At 40.9% G+C, this 17,525-nt stretch overlaps 1 protein-coding gene across 1 annotated transcript; it reads left to right on the top strand.

Moving 5' to 3' along the window:
* Positions 1–1,087: 1,087 nt before the first annotated feature.
* Positions 1,088–17,149, top strand: LOC306919726 (receptor for retinol uptake stra6-like; the record flags this gene model as incomplete). Its single annotated transcript, XM_079496280.1, has 17 exons — positions 1,088–1,188; positions 2,744–2,810; positions 3,885–3,970; positions 4,071–4,210; positions 4,342–4,508; positions 4,622–4,729; positions 5,473–5,540; positions 6,157–6,236; positions 6,357–6,418; positions 7,004–7,166; positions 7,343–7,418; positions 8,255–8,388; positions 9,079–9,196; positions 9,930–10,031; positions 11,134–11,297; positions 13,385–13,522; positions 16,917–17,149. The coding sequence occupies 17 exons, from the start codon at positions 1,088–1,090 to the stop codon at positions 17,147–17,149; spliced, it is 2,007 nt and encodes a 668-aa protein (XP_079352406.1).
* Positions 17,150–17,525: the final 376 nt, after the last annotated feature.

Raw genomic sequence — 17,525 nt, forward strand, 5'->3', positions numbered from 1 at the left:
GAATACTGAGCTGCACCCTGGAAGGGAAAGAGACAGATTTTAAAGTGCACATATTCATTTGAAATGATGAGAGCAAATTGAAATGATAGCCTTTTCCTTTGTCTGATGAGGCCCACAATATGGATGTTTGTAGACCTTTTAACTGTCATCGTATGCAATATAATTGCAGTATATCTACAGTAACAGGATGGCATCAACTAAAGGTCAAGCAATCAACATTCTCCTTCCCCCTCATTCTCATTCAAACCCTTTTGACACAAAGGTGGTTCCTGTTTGCAAAAGAGGTTTTCACTGTTTTTTTTCATCGCATTATAAGATTAGCCTCTTGGGCAATGGGCATGTGGAGGCATACGATTTAACACCCTGTTTGCAGTGCTAGAATGATGTTGACCTACAGTAGGTCTACAGTATAAGCTCATCAAGAAATCCCACTGAGAGCTGTTCCAGACTGAGAGTAATGCAACATACAGCGTTTAGAATGTGTTTAGATAGAACAGACACTGGAAAAGGCAAATACTACAAACCAAAGCATTAAGAATTTACGGTGAAGATGTTTGGGATGGAAATGCTGCATGTCAGATCACATACATTGTTATTGCTCTTCAAGGAGATGCACATGTTGCATGCACCACCACCAAATTCGATTTGGCTCAATTGCCACACCCTTACACAAATAGATTGTAACTTTTTGTCATAGCTGGAGGTGTGCACTCGCATTCTTTCACTGTGCATGTACTGGCGTTGCAAACTGCTCAAGTGCCTCCCTGATTTGTAGTTGCTGTATAATCTGTAGTGAGACTCCAATGCTCATTGGAATGTGTTGGGTGTTACGGCTAAACTCTCACCCATGCAGCCTCATTACATCACCAGCACAACAGTGGGTGGTTACCTGATGGTACTCGTCAACAACTGTGCAGTACCTGAGAAGCTGAGGAATCTCTGTGGTTTCATCAACCATCGGGTTGAGTGTCTTTGGAAGGAGGCAATTCTGAAATCTTTATTTCAGGGAAATACAAATCGACCTGAAGGCAGGTGGCTCTTTTCCTAGCCAAGCCTTCATCTGGTCTACATTGAACAAAGAGCCACGATGAATCAGACCAAAGTTGAGCCTGAGCCTTTTGAATATAGCTATTATGACTACTCTGATTGGTACACAAACAGCCTCGAACCGACAAAGCCACCAAAAGAGTAAGTATGATACAAGTGTGAATATCGGAACATTGGTGAATTGTAATGTGATGATCTGATGAATGTGTATATGGAGGTAAATACTTGAGGTTGTCTGTTCTGTGGCCTGACACAATTATGTTCAAAATAAATCTGTGAATGCTAGATCAGGATGGATGAAATTACTTCAGCTTTTACAACCATAGAGTACATTTGTTCTTTAGAAAGGTGGTAATAATGTTTTCAATAGTGTTTGAACATTTATGCTTCCATGATCCATCCATCGTTGCACCACTGACAGAATTATGGGCAACACATTAGCTAATAAACTACTGTTCTGATCATACAAATTACCTTTCATACTGAATTTAATATAATCATTTGTAATACTGCAACACAACTATAACTACCCTTATAAGAATGAACTTGTGATAAATTGCCATGTAAACTTTGTTGGCAGCTTGCATACACAAAAATAAACGTTACTAGCAACACAAGGTATAGTCTATGCCTATAGTCTATAAGTACTGTACAGTATATTGACCTACAATGCAAGTGTTCAGTTTCGATCCAAGCTAATTTAGCCTTTCTATGATGACAATGAGGTTTCTGATGAGTTTAATTGTCGTATGATAAATAGTGAAAATAGCAAATCTACGAGCTCACATGTCGCATCACAATGTGTTGTGAGCTTGTAGGTCTTCTATTTTTACTATTTTTGTAAATATTATATATATATGTAAGAATTTACATATATATATGTAATGTGATGTAGGCTATGATAATTCCCAAAACAGGGATGTCATGTTGAAAGTGGTTAAAGACAGCATATACTTACAGTATGTCATTGTCTCCACCAGGCCGAAGGCATGGGGAGAGAGTATGTTTTGTCCGTCCATCCGCGTGTGTGTCCGTCCGTGTGTGTGTCCGTCCATTCCGTTACCAGCTAATCTCCGGCACCATTGGCCCGATCCATGCCAATGATGAACCTCTGCCCCAAATGAACAGGCCTGAACGGCCTGTTTTAGCGCCACCAGGAGGCCGACTTTTGTAAAACACATTTTTTCCCCGCAAATAGTCATATGTGCTCAAGACGGATCTGTCCGATATTTCATATTCCATCCTAATTGGCTAACATTGGCTTTCAAAGTTTGCAGGACTGGCCCGTTTTGAACAAAAAGCCTCAAATCATGAACACAGCGTGCAATTTACATGAAATCTTTCACGCACTGTCCTACTAGGCTGAGGAATATATCCCACCCATTTCACATTGGCCTGTTATAGCGCCACTAACAGGTGGATTTTAGCAAAACACATTTTTGGAACAAAATGCCTCAAATCATCCAATTGCCATCAAAGGCATAAGAACAAATGGCACCATTTTCCCATTGGCCTATTATAGCGCCACCAGGAGGCCACAACCTGACCTGCTCTGGTGGAGACCTGTGCCCCGAGGTGCACTTTTTCTAGTTGACAATGTTTTTTTGGTTTTTTTTTTTAACCCAAAACAACTTGGTGGGTGTTGTTTAGTGCTGAAGGTTATTTCTTTGCAGCTACTATTCTGTTACCATTTCAGAGTGATTCTACCATGTGACCCCACAGCAGATGACACGCTCTTCAATATATGCATACTGTCAATATCTGTAAGTATAAGGTGAGGGAGGTGAAAAGCCTTAAGAACCATAAGCGAACATTAGCGCCTTAATGTGGATTAGTGTGCCATGGAAACACAGCGAGCACTTGAGCCTAATCTCAATGCAACATTTCACTAACAACTTTGTTTTCCCATAGGTTACATAATTATTAAACATGTCGAGCATATAGTTCTTGGGGCCATGGTTTCTGTTTTATTGCTCAGTAAGTCAGTGGTTATTGTTTTCATTCCATTCAATCTTGGTGAATCATGTTGGCTGCAATGACCTTAGACAAATTGAATAAAGATTGCCATCATCAGTTTGCCCTTCTCCAATTACACTGAATGGATGTTCTACTTTGGTCATGGAACTCTATGTTCACGGAAAAATAATTACATTTCTAGGTCAATGTTTATGGGTTGTACTTCTGGAAATTAAGTTGCTTTTGTGAGCATCATTTAATGGGGGCACACAGTGACTTAACGTATTTACTGTTGTGCCTTGGACAGTAAAAGTATAAAGCCCAATTTATACTTCTTTGTAAGAATGCATCGCTTGCCAAAAACACATGGACTAGGGATGCACTGATATGGAAATTCATGGCCGATACCAATAAAATATCAATATTTAGCAGATAGCCGATACTGATATACTGATATTTGTTTATTTAGTTATTATTTCCCCCTTTTGTGCCAGGGGAACAAATAAATATTAATTATAAGAATTTAGAAATAACTTAACAATCTGCAGTTTGGTAGGCTACAGATAACCGGATAACCAACACAGCAATCGCTACTGCCATCGGTAAATGTCAGCTTTATTTGCCGATACTGATATTGACCGATACCTACCAATATGTGGCCGATATATCGCTGCATATCTAGTTCGAACATCTGTATTTTTTTGTGATGACAAAGTACTAGGCTATGAATTAGTAGCCTTCCATAGCCATACAAATATCACTGGGGCAATAGCAATATGCATTGCAAAAGCAGATTGATAAGGCTGGCTGGCTTTTCTTTGCTCTTAAAAACAGAGGGATTTGCTCCATGTTTTTATACATGTACTGTATGTTTCCCGCAGTTTGTTGTCATGCTAATCCTGGCAGCCCTCACAAGGAAAAACAGACTATGCCAGGGGTTTACCAGAGGATCTGCTAGTATCTTTTGGTGAGTACAAGTCATAAATAAAATCATGATGGTTGTAACGATGATTACATGCCATAGGATTTTACATTGTCTCATTGCTGAATGATCTTCATATCCACAGTCCAGTCAACTTCCTAGACCAGACCCAGAACAAAGCCATAGCAATGGCCGTCTTTGGGCTGATCTATAGCAAGCTGGCAGTGTTAGTGCTTTCTCCCGACCCACTCCCTTTCTCCAAAGACACTCCGGCAAATATCAAAGGTGAAGAAGACCACGTGTTTTGGTCTTTTATCTATAGAAAAATACCTACTGTATTTCTTGGTTTAGCTTAGACCCAAATACAGGAAGTTGCCCAAACAGAAATATTATATATCTCACATTCTGTTTTTCAGAGTACATGAAGGTTCTTGCCATCTTTTACTATCCAGTTCTATATTACCCATTAATAGTCAGTGGTACACTGCAAAACAATGCAGGCTATGCGCTTGGTGGGCTGCTTTCATTGAGCCACTTTGGAGTCTTACTCTGGCAGAAGGTTGACTGTCCCAAAACTCCTGAGGTAAGACATCCAAGAGAGGCCCATAATTTCACCTTATATTCACCATAATCACTCACAAATCGATGAGGACATTCATGATTTTATTTAGCACTTGTCCGATTTCTTCTCCACAGTTCTACAAGTATTATGCCCTGCTTGCAAGTCTCCCACAATTGGCTTGCCTGGCATTCCTCTGTGTGCAGTTTCCTTTGCTATTTGTCAAAGGACCCAAATGTGAAGAGGTGAGAAAAGTCTGATTATGGTACATCTTGGACGTGGACAACAATGTTGCATTAATTCAAAATGCCTCTTTATGTAATTTAAACACATGAACTGTAGCGTCTCTATTCTGTTCTTAATAGCGAAACATTCTGCAAAAATATTCAAAGTGATTTTGTGTAGAGGGGGGAAAAAAGGTACTAAGTATAAACCCCTGGGGTACCCCAGTCAACTAAGTATATGGGGTTTAGAACATAAAAATAAGATTTGCACACCATTTCACACACACACACACACACACACACACACACACACACACACACACACACACACACACACACACACACACACACACACACACACACACACACACACACACACACACACACACACACACACACACACACACACACACGATATGTTTTCGATATTATTATTTTTTGGTAAAGTTATAGTAGAAAAACATTTTGAAAAACATTTTAAAATATCCGATCTACAAGCTCACAATGTGTCGATTTTGGCTATTTTAACTATTTTTAAAATATGTTTCCAAATACAAAGAAAATGCCTAAAAGTTTTTGTCATAAATAAGGGGTAAGGCGGCACCCAAGATAGGGCCATTATATAGCAAACCAGCTGTAGTGGGGCTGCTCAGTGAGCTGTAGTAAAGGGCTGTGGTTGTGCAGCTGTGAATGTCTGGAGCTGTATGAGTACCAAGCAGAAAGAGTTGACTTACAATAAGAAATATTCCGTGTTTTGCTCCAAGGACCTTGACAGCAGCTACTACACAGCCTATGTGAAATCCCTTCTAAAGAAAAAGTCATCAACCCCCAGGTGAACATATAAGATACATTTACTCTCATGTTATTGGAGTACAGTACTTATGTTGATTTTCTTCATATGAGTAAAAAGTATATAAGCCTATTACTTTACTAACAGTATAGTAATAGTGAAATGTGAACTGTGAAATGCACTTCTGGATCAAATGGCTCACTTTAAAGGGGAATACCACTCATTTCAACATTGAACTATATCATTAATATATCTTAGAAAAGGAAGAACAAATAACTTCTGTTTAGCCTAGAACTGGAGGTATAGAACTATGGGCTCATGTGATCAGTGACATCACAATGGTGTACCTCTTGGCCTGCAGAGTACACCTTCGTGATGTCACTGATCACATGACCCCAAGTTATAGAGACCTCCGGTTCTAGACTAAACAGAAGGGGGGGGGGGGGGGGGGGGGGGGGCTCTACAAGCACAGACAAACCCTTTAAATATGATTTCCCTGTGCTGTCCAGCTCTACAAACACAAACCCTTTAAATATGATTTCCCTGTGCTGTCCAGCTCTACAAACACAGACAAACCCTTTAAATATGATTTCCCTGTGCTGTCCAGCTCTACAAACACAGACAAACCCTTTAAATATGATTTCCCTGTGCTGTCCAGCTCTACAAACACAGACAAACCAACACTGTCTCAACAAGTAGCTGATACACTAAAGAGTTACATTTACACTCCAGAGAAAGGTGAGTCTTTCCGAACAAACATTTGTTTTGTTTTTGTTGTTGTTGTAGTAGTGTTGTGTAATGTAATAACTGTAACTATTTGAGTTTTTATAGTTAGTAAAAATGCAATTTTTCTTCTAGTATTCCGTTTTCCCCTCAAGCTGTCCATCTCAGCATTTGTTGCCTTTGTGGCAATCTACCATGTAAGTTATCCAAGAATACAATACACTTGCACCTAGACCAGGGGTTCTCAACGTTTTTGGCCGGGGACCCCCGGAAATGCTTTGGCAACGTCTCGGGACCCCCGCCCCGCCCCCTCCCGACCCCCAATATAAATTGACTGCTACAATAACCTTAAACCATTTTGGGCGGGAACCCCTTTTGGTGTTTTAAGCATTGTTATAATTTAGCTATTTAAAAATAGCAGATCTACAAGCTCATAGCGCGCCACCGAGTGGCGCGCTACGAGCTTGTAGGTCTGCTATTTTTGAAAAATCGTGAAAAAAAAATAAAAAAACAAAATCTTTTTTTTTTTTTTTTTTGGAAAATAATTTGGGGACCCCCTAAAATAATTTGGCGACCCCCCGAGGGGTCGCGACCCACGGGTTGAGAACCCCTGACCTAGACCACTGTATTACCCTTTTAGTCTCATCTTATAGTGTGTGTGTGTGTGTGTGTGTGTGTGTGTGTGTGTGTGTGTGTGTGTGTGTGTGTGTGTGTGTGTGTGTGTGAATTAAAATAACATTAGCTCCTACAACTCTGTAAATGTACAACATGTCACCTTTCAGATGGCATTGTTGCTGGTCGTTCAGGTTATTCCTACTCTCCATATTGTCCGTGCTGGCATTGATGAAAACATCGCCTTCCTGCTGCTTGGCTTTGACATCGTCCTCTCTGACGACAGAATGGAGGTTGTCCAAATTGTGACTTTCTATACTTGGTTGTTGGAAGGTGGGTAATTGTTTGCATTGGATGGATGTCAACTGAACCAAATTTACAACTCTTTGAATTGCCCCCCTCGGACCAATCCGTTGTTATGGGATGTTATGTGAATATGGACACTATATCTTGTATTTCATGCAGATCTGTTTTATTCTCCCTTCATACCATGCTATTGTCGTTGACAGTGTGCTACCTGTGTGCGATGACATTATCGTGTATCGTCAGTCTGGTCATGCTCATGCGATCAATGGTACTTCATAGGTTAGTAGCTACTTTGATTCCTCATGCAGATCTAGAAGTGTACAATCCATTTAAATTGATCACCGATATATTGTATGCCAAACATCCCTCCGATAGTTAATTTTCATTCATACTGTATATTTATTAAGTAATCATAACCATTTTTAGCAGTAGACTTCGTTTTAATTTTGTCAAGAAATAATGCAGGTGTATCTAAGCCTGAACGTTTGTTTCCTTTGTGGTTTTAATACCAACATTTATTTGTGGTGTAATCTATGTAATATCATATGACATGGCCGAATTAACCTGCTGTATCATTAAATACAGTATTTGAATAATGCCTAGGACTTTTGACTATCACAACTCACAGCTAACATTTGTATCTCCCCATTATCAAACTGTGACGATCGTATTGGAATCCGCAGTGTGATTTTAGTTAAGTGTACATGTAAAAAAACAAGAAATGATCACATAGTGATATTTGTCAGGTGAAAGAAGCGCTGGTTTCTTTATTTAGTAACGAACGCTCCTCTCAACTGGCCGGTCTCAATCATAACATTACATTACATTACATTGGGTGTCTGTCTCTAAAGATTTCTGTTACCTGCTTCTTGTTTTCTGTTTCCTGGTCATGTGACCTGAGTAACCAATACATGACAGCAGCATGTGTGGCAGCCAATCAGGACTAGGTCCTCCCTATGACTCATGTATGACTAGGTTTTGTACATTTCATGAGCTGTCAGGTTTCACGACAAAAAGGAAAAAAAAGTCCTTTGGATGATTTTCCTGTGTTTGGACTATAGAACCATCATGTGTCACATCAATGATCACTGGATATTCCTCTTCCTCCATTTCAGATCAAACCTCAAAGGACTTTATAAGGGAGACATTTACAGTATTTATAACAGCCAGAAAACAATCCACCCATCCAACCCTGGCATTGTGTGCTGGATGGGCTTGACAGGGTACCAGGCTGCAATCATCTCCCTAGGTAAAATCAACCTAAGATATACTTCATCCTTAACACTTAACTTACCTTGAGGGGGCAAATGCATACACGACTACACATAATACATTATTGATGAATTAATGATGAACTCATCCATTAATTCATCACAAATTTATCGTGAACTCATTCATCATTGGTCCTCAGCATTACTAATGGTGAAGTCACTATGACTTAACCAAGTGTAATATCATTAGTTAAAGAGGGTATTCCACAACTCCACTTCTAGGCCAAGGATGAGTGCTCATATAGGCGGGTAGGTGTAGGGTCGGTAGGCTCTGGTGATCGTTCAGAATGATACTGACCCTCCTCACCACTCCACCTATGAGCACTCATCCTGGGAATAGAAGTGGAACTATGGAATAACGTTCCTAATGATATAACACTTGGCTATAAATTCATCATTAGATGACAGTGAGGACCAGTCAAGTAAACTTGGGCAACAGTGTGACAGGCATGCCATGCACAAACTAATGTAATCTCATGGGACACGCAACACCCCCTACAAGTTGATCACAAAGCATGCCAGCACGTAAAAAGATCACAGTGCCGTTTCAAATGTTTTAAAGATATATATCGACAGTTCAGTTATTGATCTGTGTGCAGTGCGCTGACTATGAATTATCCCAATTGATGGTTTTTAGATGGATTGATTATTTTGCATTTTCTTGACAGGAATGGTAATCCAGACTCTCGTGTTCTTCATCTGCTTCGTGTTTTTTGTTTTCTTGATCATTATCCCCATCGTCTATGGCCGAAACCTCATTCTCTTCCAAATGGCTGCAAAGGCATGGTGAGCTAACCCCTAACATTTTTATTCTTAGAAAAACTGACCTGAGTTGCAACTGAACTCTTTTTTCCATCTACTGTACATAATGGGCTCTATTTTCGTCCATGCTAAACCCCTTATCCCTAAACTACTTTGCCTTTTTTACTATTTTGAAAAGCATTTTTGAATAGTGAAAATAGCCAATCTACAAGCTCAGTTGTCGGCTAGTTGAACTATTCCAAAACTATTTTCAAAATAGTAAAAACCGGGGTAAGTAGTTTAGGGATAAGGGGTTTAGCATGGACGAAAATAGAGCCCAAAATCTCCTTGCCATAAATAGCCAGTCTACAAGCTCACATGTAGATCTGCTATTTTTGGCTAATGTTTCCCCCAGAATATGAATGCAAGTGGTTAAACGTCAGTTTGTTTTCTATTAATTGCCTTCTATACAGACAAATCCTGAGTGTAAGTTTAAAGATAGATAGAATGAAGTAACAATAGGCCTAGCAGCAATATTAGTAAATAACAAAATAACAGAAACAGTAGCACACCGTGAGGTGCCTTCATCAGGTGTTGTGTGCATGGATTCATGTGTGTGTGTGTGTGTGTGTGTGTGTGTGTGTGTGTGTGTGTGTGTGTGTGTGTGTGTGTGTGTGTGTGTGTGTGTGTGTGTGTGTGTGTGTGTGTGTGTGTGCGCGCGCGTGTGCGTGCATGCGTGTGTGTGTGTGCATGTGTGTGTGTGTGTGTGTGAGACCAGGCCAGTCTGGGTCACGTTGGTATTGGCTACAGCTCTTCAACACGTGATCACTAAGTTTGCATTTATCAAAAAGGATGCTGGCACCACAGATCTGGATAACAGGTATTTGCTTTATTACTTCTTGTGATATTATAGCAGGTATTTTCTCTACTCTACTTTAATGTCTCTTGTGGTGAGGTGTGGGTCTGGGATTGTAGGTCACTGTGAAACAAATTACAGCACCAACAGAGTTTAAACTGCACAATGCATTTATTTTTTTGGAAAAAATGTTATATCTGACAACCAGGCCCCCACACTTCTTGTACGACGAAATTCTAAAATAGCTGATCTATTAGCTCACAACACATCACATCGTGACATTGTTGTGACCTTGTAGATCGTCTATTTAGCTATTTTTAACACCCAAAGTGGCCAGTACAGTACAGCACAGAGTAAAGTGGCCCAGAGTACACTACACTGACTACAGTACGAGCCCTGGGCCGTTCCTGGGGCTCTGGATGTTTCGGGGACCCCCGGGACATCCCACACAAGCCCCCTGGGACCCCCACATGGTAACTGTGTCATTTCTCGACCGTTTCGGACGCGGGGCGGGGACCCGCACAGTACACTACAATACAGTACAGTACAGTAACTATAACAATAAATGTATAGTTGGACCGCTCAGTTCACACAGGTGTGATTTTGAATGATGGATGAAAGCAAGTTATGATTTTGTGCAAAATATTGGACTACCTCCTCACGAGTCACCTTACTTCCATGGTTACAAAAGGTAAATTACATTTATATTTTACTTTCTGAAAACTCATCCAGAACTTCACAAAGTACTGTGATTCATACAACAATGAGCTGATCCTCTTCTGTAAGCTTGAAGTACTTTTGGAATTGAAACAAGCCTCTTCAAATGACCTCCAGTGTTTTTAATTACACTGTTTTCATATCACACAAATACCAAATCTCCAAAATAAGAATATATGAACAAAAAGTCAGGTTTCACCTGACAAAAAAGAAGAACTTTACTTTATACATTACTGAATGGATGACCGGGAGTGAGGGATCACATGAAATACGTACCTGGACCACCAGTGGTCCACAGACCAGTGAGACCACCAGTTGAAAACCTCTGTGGACGTCACACACTTCAAATTAAATGATAACTCAAGATTTGACTAGCAACTTCTTGATTGATTGTAAACTCTGTTCACAGAGGCAGTCTGTTCCTGTTCACCTATTTCCTCTACCTGATCAACATTGTGGTAGGGCTGATTGTCGCCATATGGAGAATGGTGCTAACGGCTTTGTACAACATCCTCCATCTTGGACGTATTGACATCAGCTTGCTGCACCGTACCTCTGAAACATACGACCCAGGTACAGTACGCCACATCAGTGATTCTCAACCTTTTTATTTTCAATGACTCCGAGTTTGAAATGCATCAGGCCAAGGGCCCCCCATGCATGGTTGGAGGGGTTGATTTATTTATTGATTGATTGATTGATTGATTGATTGATTGATGGTTTTTGGAATTTTCCGGAAGTGCATTCTTTGTCTATGGGACCCGGCGACTACCGCCGATTGCAGGCGAACGGCCGATAGTCGAAAAGTGGGCGGAGGAACGTCGTCCGAAAAGATATAAATAATTCATCTTTTGGCCTTGCATACCACCCGTTTCGAATTTGCACATAATGCAGGAGGCAAAAAACGAGTGCTTCAAAACTCCAGCACTTAAAAACGAGTGTGCGAAGACAGACAGACAGACAGACTGAATTGAAAGAGACAGAAAGACAGTCAAGAGAGAGAGACTGGAATAGAGGGTATGCGTGTGACATCATCATCATACCCGGAAGTTATGCGGGAATGCCTACTGAGTGGCAAAAAACTACTTTCTGGCCTTGACAGCCCATACATCCAAACAGAAAAGTCATATTTGATGGCATTAAATGACTTTAAACAACGTTAAATTCACTTTATGCATGCGCATACCCTCTATATGAGTATGACACAGCTGAACCACAACCCAGGATGACATTATGTTCCAACAATAATAAACTAAACTGACAGAGCGGGTCTGAAAGTGTAAAATTCTAAAGAATTTCCAGAGTTAAATAAGCCTCAAACCACTGACTGCTCACCACCAGCAACCACAACATGAGTTTAGTCTGTTCTGTGTTATCTATTCTGGCAACTTAAAATGATCCCATTGAATGGGCAGGGATTTCAATGTAGGAGTCTGTTGGCAGTTGGCACCATGGGGATAGTATCAACCATTAATTAAGGAACGTACAGAGCATGCACATCCACTCTGGTGAACAGCTGCAGGACCAACAGCTTAAACATGAAGCGTAAACATAAGAATAGAGTCTGCAGTCTGCTGCACACTGATGATGTGAGCAGTGATAACTACAGAAACAGTACGTGTGGGGACTCTATTTTTATTTCCATGCAGATGGTACCAACAATCACATTACACTACATACAAATGTAAACAAAGCTAAATTAGAATACGGTGGATCTAGGGATCCACTTGGGAACGCCATAGCTCCAATGTCGGACTTCATGCGGCCAGCATGTGACATCAGTTATCTAATCTATGACATCTATCTATTGTACAAAAGCATTATTCAACCTGCTCTGTACTGTCCATGCCTAACAGAAACACACTTTTCAGTATTACCCATATTGCTTCCAAGATTATCGGACTTCCCACACCAACACTTTCTGATATGAACAATAAGGCCATCACACTGCTAGCACTCTCAATATCACGTGACACTGATCATCCCCTGTATCGCTTTTTCAACCTCATGCCATCAAGACAAAGATACAGAACCTTACCATGGAAAAAGGTTCGTTTCAGTAGGGGCTTTGTCCCCTCAGCCATCGCGGCATTAAACAAACTGCCACGCCGATAGGATGGTTCTGTACACAGTGGGGACCTCATGTTTTTGTATTGTCTTTGTGTAATGTTTTTCTGTGCTATTTGTTGTTTTGTTGTGGGTGTTGAACAGACATGTGAAGATTAATATCCTTCGGGACAATAATGATTATTATTATTAATATCTCTATCTATAACTCAAAATCTGTCTGTCGTCTGTCTGACTATCCTGGACATAATTTGGGTGCCATCCAACCAAACGGCCTCAAACTTGACCCGCAGGTGTGCACTGTGTGCAGTGACAATCTAGTCCAGTGGTTCTCAACCATGTTGATCAGGGACCACCAGAGACCACCACCACCGTGTCGTGATATTTTACACAGATGGCCAGATTTGCTGGCCAATATTGATGACATCACGGATCTCCATATATGGGCTTAATATTGACGTGATGTCACGAGGGGTGCCTGGGGGTGACTGACTGGAAATGCAGTAATGCACGATTTCATAGTAAATAAGACATATTTCACAGTCATTACAGTCTTCAGACTAGCGTTATAATGTGTGTGTGTGCCCGCACAGCGTATCATTACTACACCAACTACCTGAAGGTTGAGGTCAGCCAGTCACACCCGGTGATGAAGGCCTTCTGTGGACTGCTGCTGGACATCATGGTCCAGGGTGGTGGAGCTGTACAGAAAATGCGGGATGCAGAGGAAGGTAGGTCAGATTCTCACACACACACACACACACACACACACACACACACACACACACACACACACACACACACACACACACACACACACACACACACACACACACACACACACACACACACAGCAACGTGTTGAGCTAAGTATAAATCAATTTTGATATTCATTAGACATTTGTACACAAGCAAAACTGTTCATTCAGTATTATGCAATCCAAATTTGCATCTCTATTATAGATTTTCTTTATGATGGGATGAATCTAGAGTTGCAATACCCTCCATTGACTCCCCATTCATCCAATTTGCAATCTGCTTGTATTAAACAACGTTAAACTCACCAACATTGCAGCTCTAGGCCAAGCTTGAATTATCCTCTTTCAATCTGCCGAGCTTTTGTTTCATAAACATCCACCGTAGACATGTTATGAGCTACTTTGTGTCAAGAATTTCTGTGCAGGTGTTGGAGATTGGAAGCACTCGTTTTTATTAACGGGTCGCGCTGCTGCCTCCTGCATTATGTGCAAATTCGAAACAGGTGGTACACAGGGCCGTTCAGTGACTTTGATGAGTGCTTCCAACTTGGAAAAAGAATCACCTGCACAGAATTTCTCATAACATGTCTACGGTGGATTTTTATGAAACAAAAGCTCGGCAGATTGAAAGAGGATAATTCAAGCTTGGCCTAGAGCTGCAATGTTGGTGAGTTTAACGTTGTTTAATACAAGCAGATCGCAAACGCAAATTGGATGAATGGGGAGTCAATGGAAGGTATTGCAACTCTAGATTCATCCCATTATAAAAAAAATCTAGAGTTGCAAATTGCGGCTACTCTCTACTGTGCCTAGTCCACATTGATCCATTGATTGATTGATTGATTGATTGATTGATTGATTGATTGAACAATTAGACCCCGAGCGCTAGAAGACCAATAGACCATATATAAACAGTTAATTTGCCCCTGAGCACTAGAAGATCAAATATAACAATCAGAACATAAAATGGTATGTCTGAGTTATATTAAAAAATGTATAGAAATAAAGGTCCTGTACCTGCGACAGTAATTCCATCCATCCATCTTCAACCACTTATCCGTAGTCGGGTCATGGGGGCAACAGCTCAACCAGAGAGCTTCAGAGTCAGACTTCCCTCTCCAGAGCAACATCAGTAGTAACTTCCTCCTGGGGAATTACGAGGCGTTCCAAGGCCAGTGAGTCGATGTAATCTCTCCATCTGATCCTTGGTCTGCCCTGTGGTCTCCTCCCAGTGGGACGTGCATCGAGGACCTCCCTAGGGAGACGCTCAAGAGGCATCCTAACCAGATGCCCGAACCACCTAAGCTGGCTCATTTCCAGGCAAAGAAGTAGCGACTCTACTCTGAGTCTCTCTCGCGTGACTGAACTTCTGACCCTATCTCTAAGGGAGATGCCAGTCATCCGTCAGAGAAAACTAATTTCGGCCGCTTGTACTCGTCAGTAATTCTTTATACTGTAACCAAACTGTATTGCAGAAAAATACAAAACTGTTGCTTTTGAAGTTAAACAAATGTTAAGTTCAAACTCCAATTTTTTTAGTCCCGCAACGCAAAGTTTAAAGTACATTTAAAGTTCCTTTAAATGTCTCAAGTCTCGAGTCAAGTATCAAAAAAGTAATCAAACCAAAATGTATAGATCTTCCATTTTCCAAAATCAAGTAATCCATAAAGTCATCAAATAAAAAGGCAATGTATTGCTCAAAAAGGTGAAAATTTATATTCCTCGCCCAACCTTCAAGTCAGGAGGCCACAGCTGCACAGCAGGTTCCCCTTTGTCCAAAAGCTCTGAATTGATTCAGAGCTAAATCCTCAGAAATGTTCCTTGACCAAACTTATCTTCGTACAGAGCTCAATGTTTCCCGGACCACTACTCTGTGGTTTATCAATTTCTGATTATGGTTTAGTATTGGCCTTAAAAGAGTCTCTTTCACAAACCACCACCAAACATTCTTTTTGATACCTAAAATGGAACCCCGGGCCGCCTACTACCTGTACTTTTATAGCTGTTCCTGGTACCTCACTTTCTGGAACTATTGCTTTTCCCCACAGCTCCCCCTATGATCAAACCTTGTCAATAGAAAATGAATGACCGCATGGTTTAACTAAAACAAAACACATTTTCCGTACACTACATTTCAGTGTTAAATATTCAACCATATCAACCAATATATTCCCTTGTTATCACCCAGTATGTTATGTTTCATTTTCTTTCAATCCTCATAGGATAGGTAATACATTACTCTACCCTGAGTCATCCTACCCGCACCTAATGGGTGTCCACCCATTCATTAAAGAGATGAAAAAATGTATGCACCATTACTTATTTATAAGTAAGTGCAGTAAAATCCTCAGTGTTAAATTATGGATCCATTTCTAACTCACTGTTTTTACAAATGTTACATACTATACACTCTCAGAGTTAAAATAACCAATTAAACCATATATTGACCGGGGTCCCCCAGAGGTCTTTTTCCCTCTACTATAGGGGTTCTCAACGTTTTTGGCCGGGGACCCCCGGAAATGCTTTGGCAATGTCTCGGGACCCCCGCCCCGCCCCCTCCCGACCCCCAATATAAATTGACTGCTACAATAACCTTAAACCATTTTGGGCGGGAACCCCTTTTGGTGTTTTAAGCATTGTTATAATTTAGCTATTGAAAAATAGCAGATCTACAAGCTCATAGCGCGCCACCGAGTGGCGCGCTACGAGCTTGTAGGTCTGCTATTTTTGAAAATAATTTGGGGACCCCCCAAAATAATTTGGCGACCCCCCGAGGGGTCGCGACCCACGGGTTGAGAACCCCTGCTCTACTACACCAATAAATCTCTACTCTATACAAAAATAGCAGAAGCTCACAACACATTGGAACTTGACACGTTCTGACGCATGCATAATTGGGATGCTATGGTGGATACATTTAATAATGAGGATTTTGCCTTTGCTGTCAGTGTACTACATTTACTTGAATACTGTATTTAAGTACATTTTTGGAATATTGATTTATTTTTTGCAAGCAGATGACTTTCACTCTGCTACATTTTAGATAGAAATGTACTTTTTGACTCTACTACATTTCTTCTAGACACAGACTCTTAATTGGGACCCAAACCTACAAAACGTATTTATGAATGAACCATTTAAGCCCTATTTCAAATATAGTGAAAATAACCAATCTACAAGCTCACAATTGTCGCACTGCAACACTGTGTGAGCTTGTACAGTAGATCTGCTATGTTCACTATTTTGGGTGGAAATGTACTAAGAAAATGCACTTTGTAATTTTGAAGGTATTTACTTGAGGCTGTGTATACTGTACTTTATCCTTATCCACCACTGCTAAACAGCCTGCTCCTCCTATTGCTTTCAGGCATCCAGATGGTGCAGCAGGAGAAGAGGCAGAACAAGGCGACCCACAGCAAGAGGATCCACGCACGCTGGAGGCTCGTCTACACCCTGGTCAACAACCCCTCCCTGCTGGGCTCCAGGAAGCACTTCCAGCTGCACTCCTCCGAGACGAGCCTCGGAAACGGAAACAACAACCTCAGCCCCAAGGACGGCAGCATAGCAGCCGCTGACACTGCAGCCACTCCAGATAACTGAGATCCCGTATCAAAGGATGCTTGCTCTACCAGTCTGAAGGCTTACAACGTTATGCACAGATCTGCGCGTGGCATCACAGTTTCAAATATGGCTCATCATGACTGTATTGTCATGCAATCCTGTACTCTCTACCATAATTTCCCTTTCTCTCTGTACAATGAAACAAATCATCGTACAAATTGAAAAAGATGCTTCTTGGTGTGTTAATATGAAATAAAAGATACATACAGATTTGCAAAAGGCCCACTTTGTAAAAGTGCCCAGTTCTCTTGTATTCCAATTCCATGCCTCAAAAGGGCACTGCGCTAGTCTAAAGAGATCTGATATGTATGTTACTTTACTTTCTCTTTTACGGTTCTCTTTTAACAGTTTTTAG

The sequence above is a fragment of the Electrona antarctica genome, assembly GCF_951216825.1.
Source record: "Electrona antarctica genome assembly, chromosome: 3".
Taxonomy (NCBI): domain Eukaryota; kingdom Metazoa; phylum Chordata; class Actinopteri; order Myctophiformes; family Myctophidae; genus Electrona; species Electrona antarctica.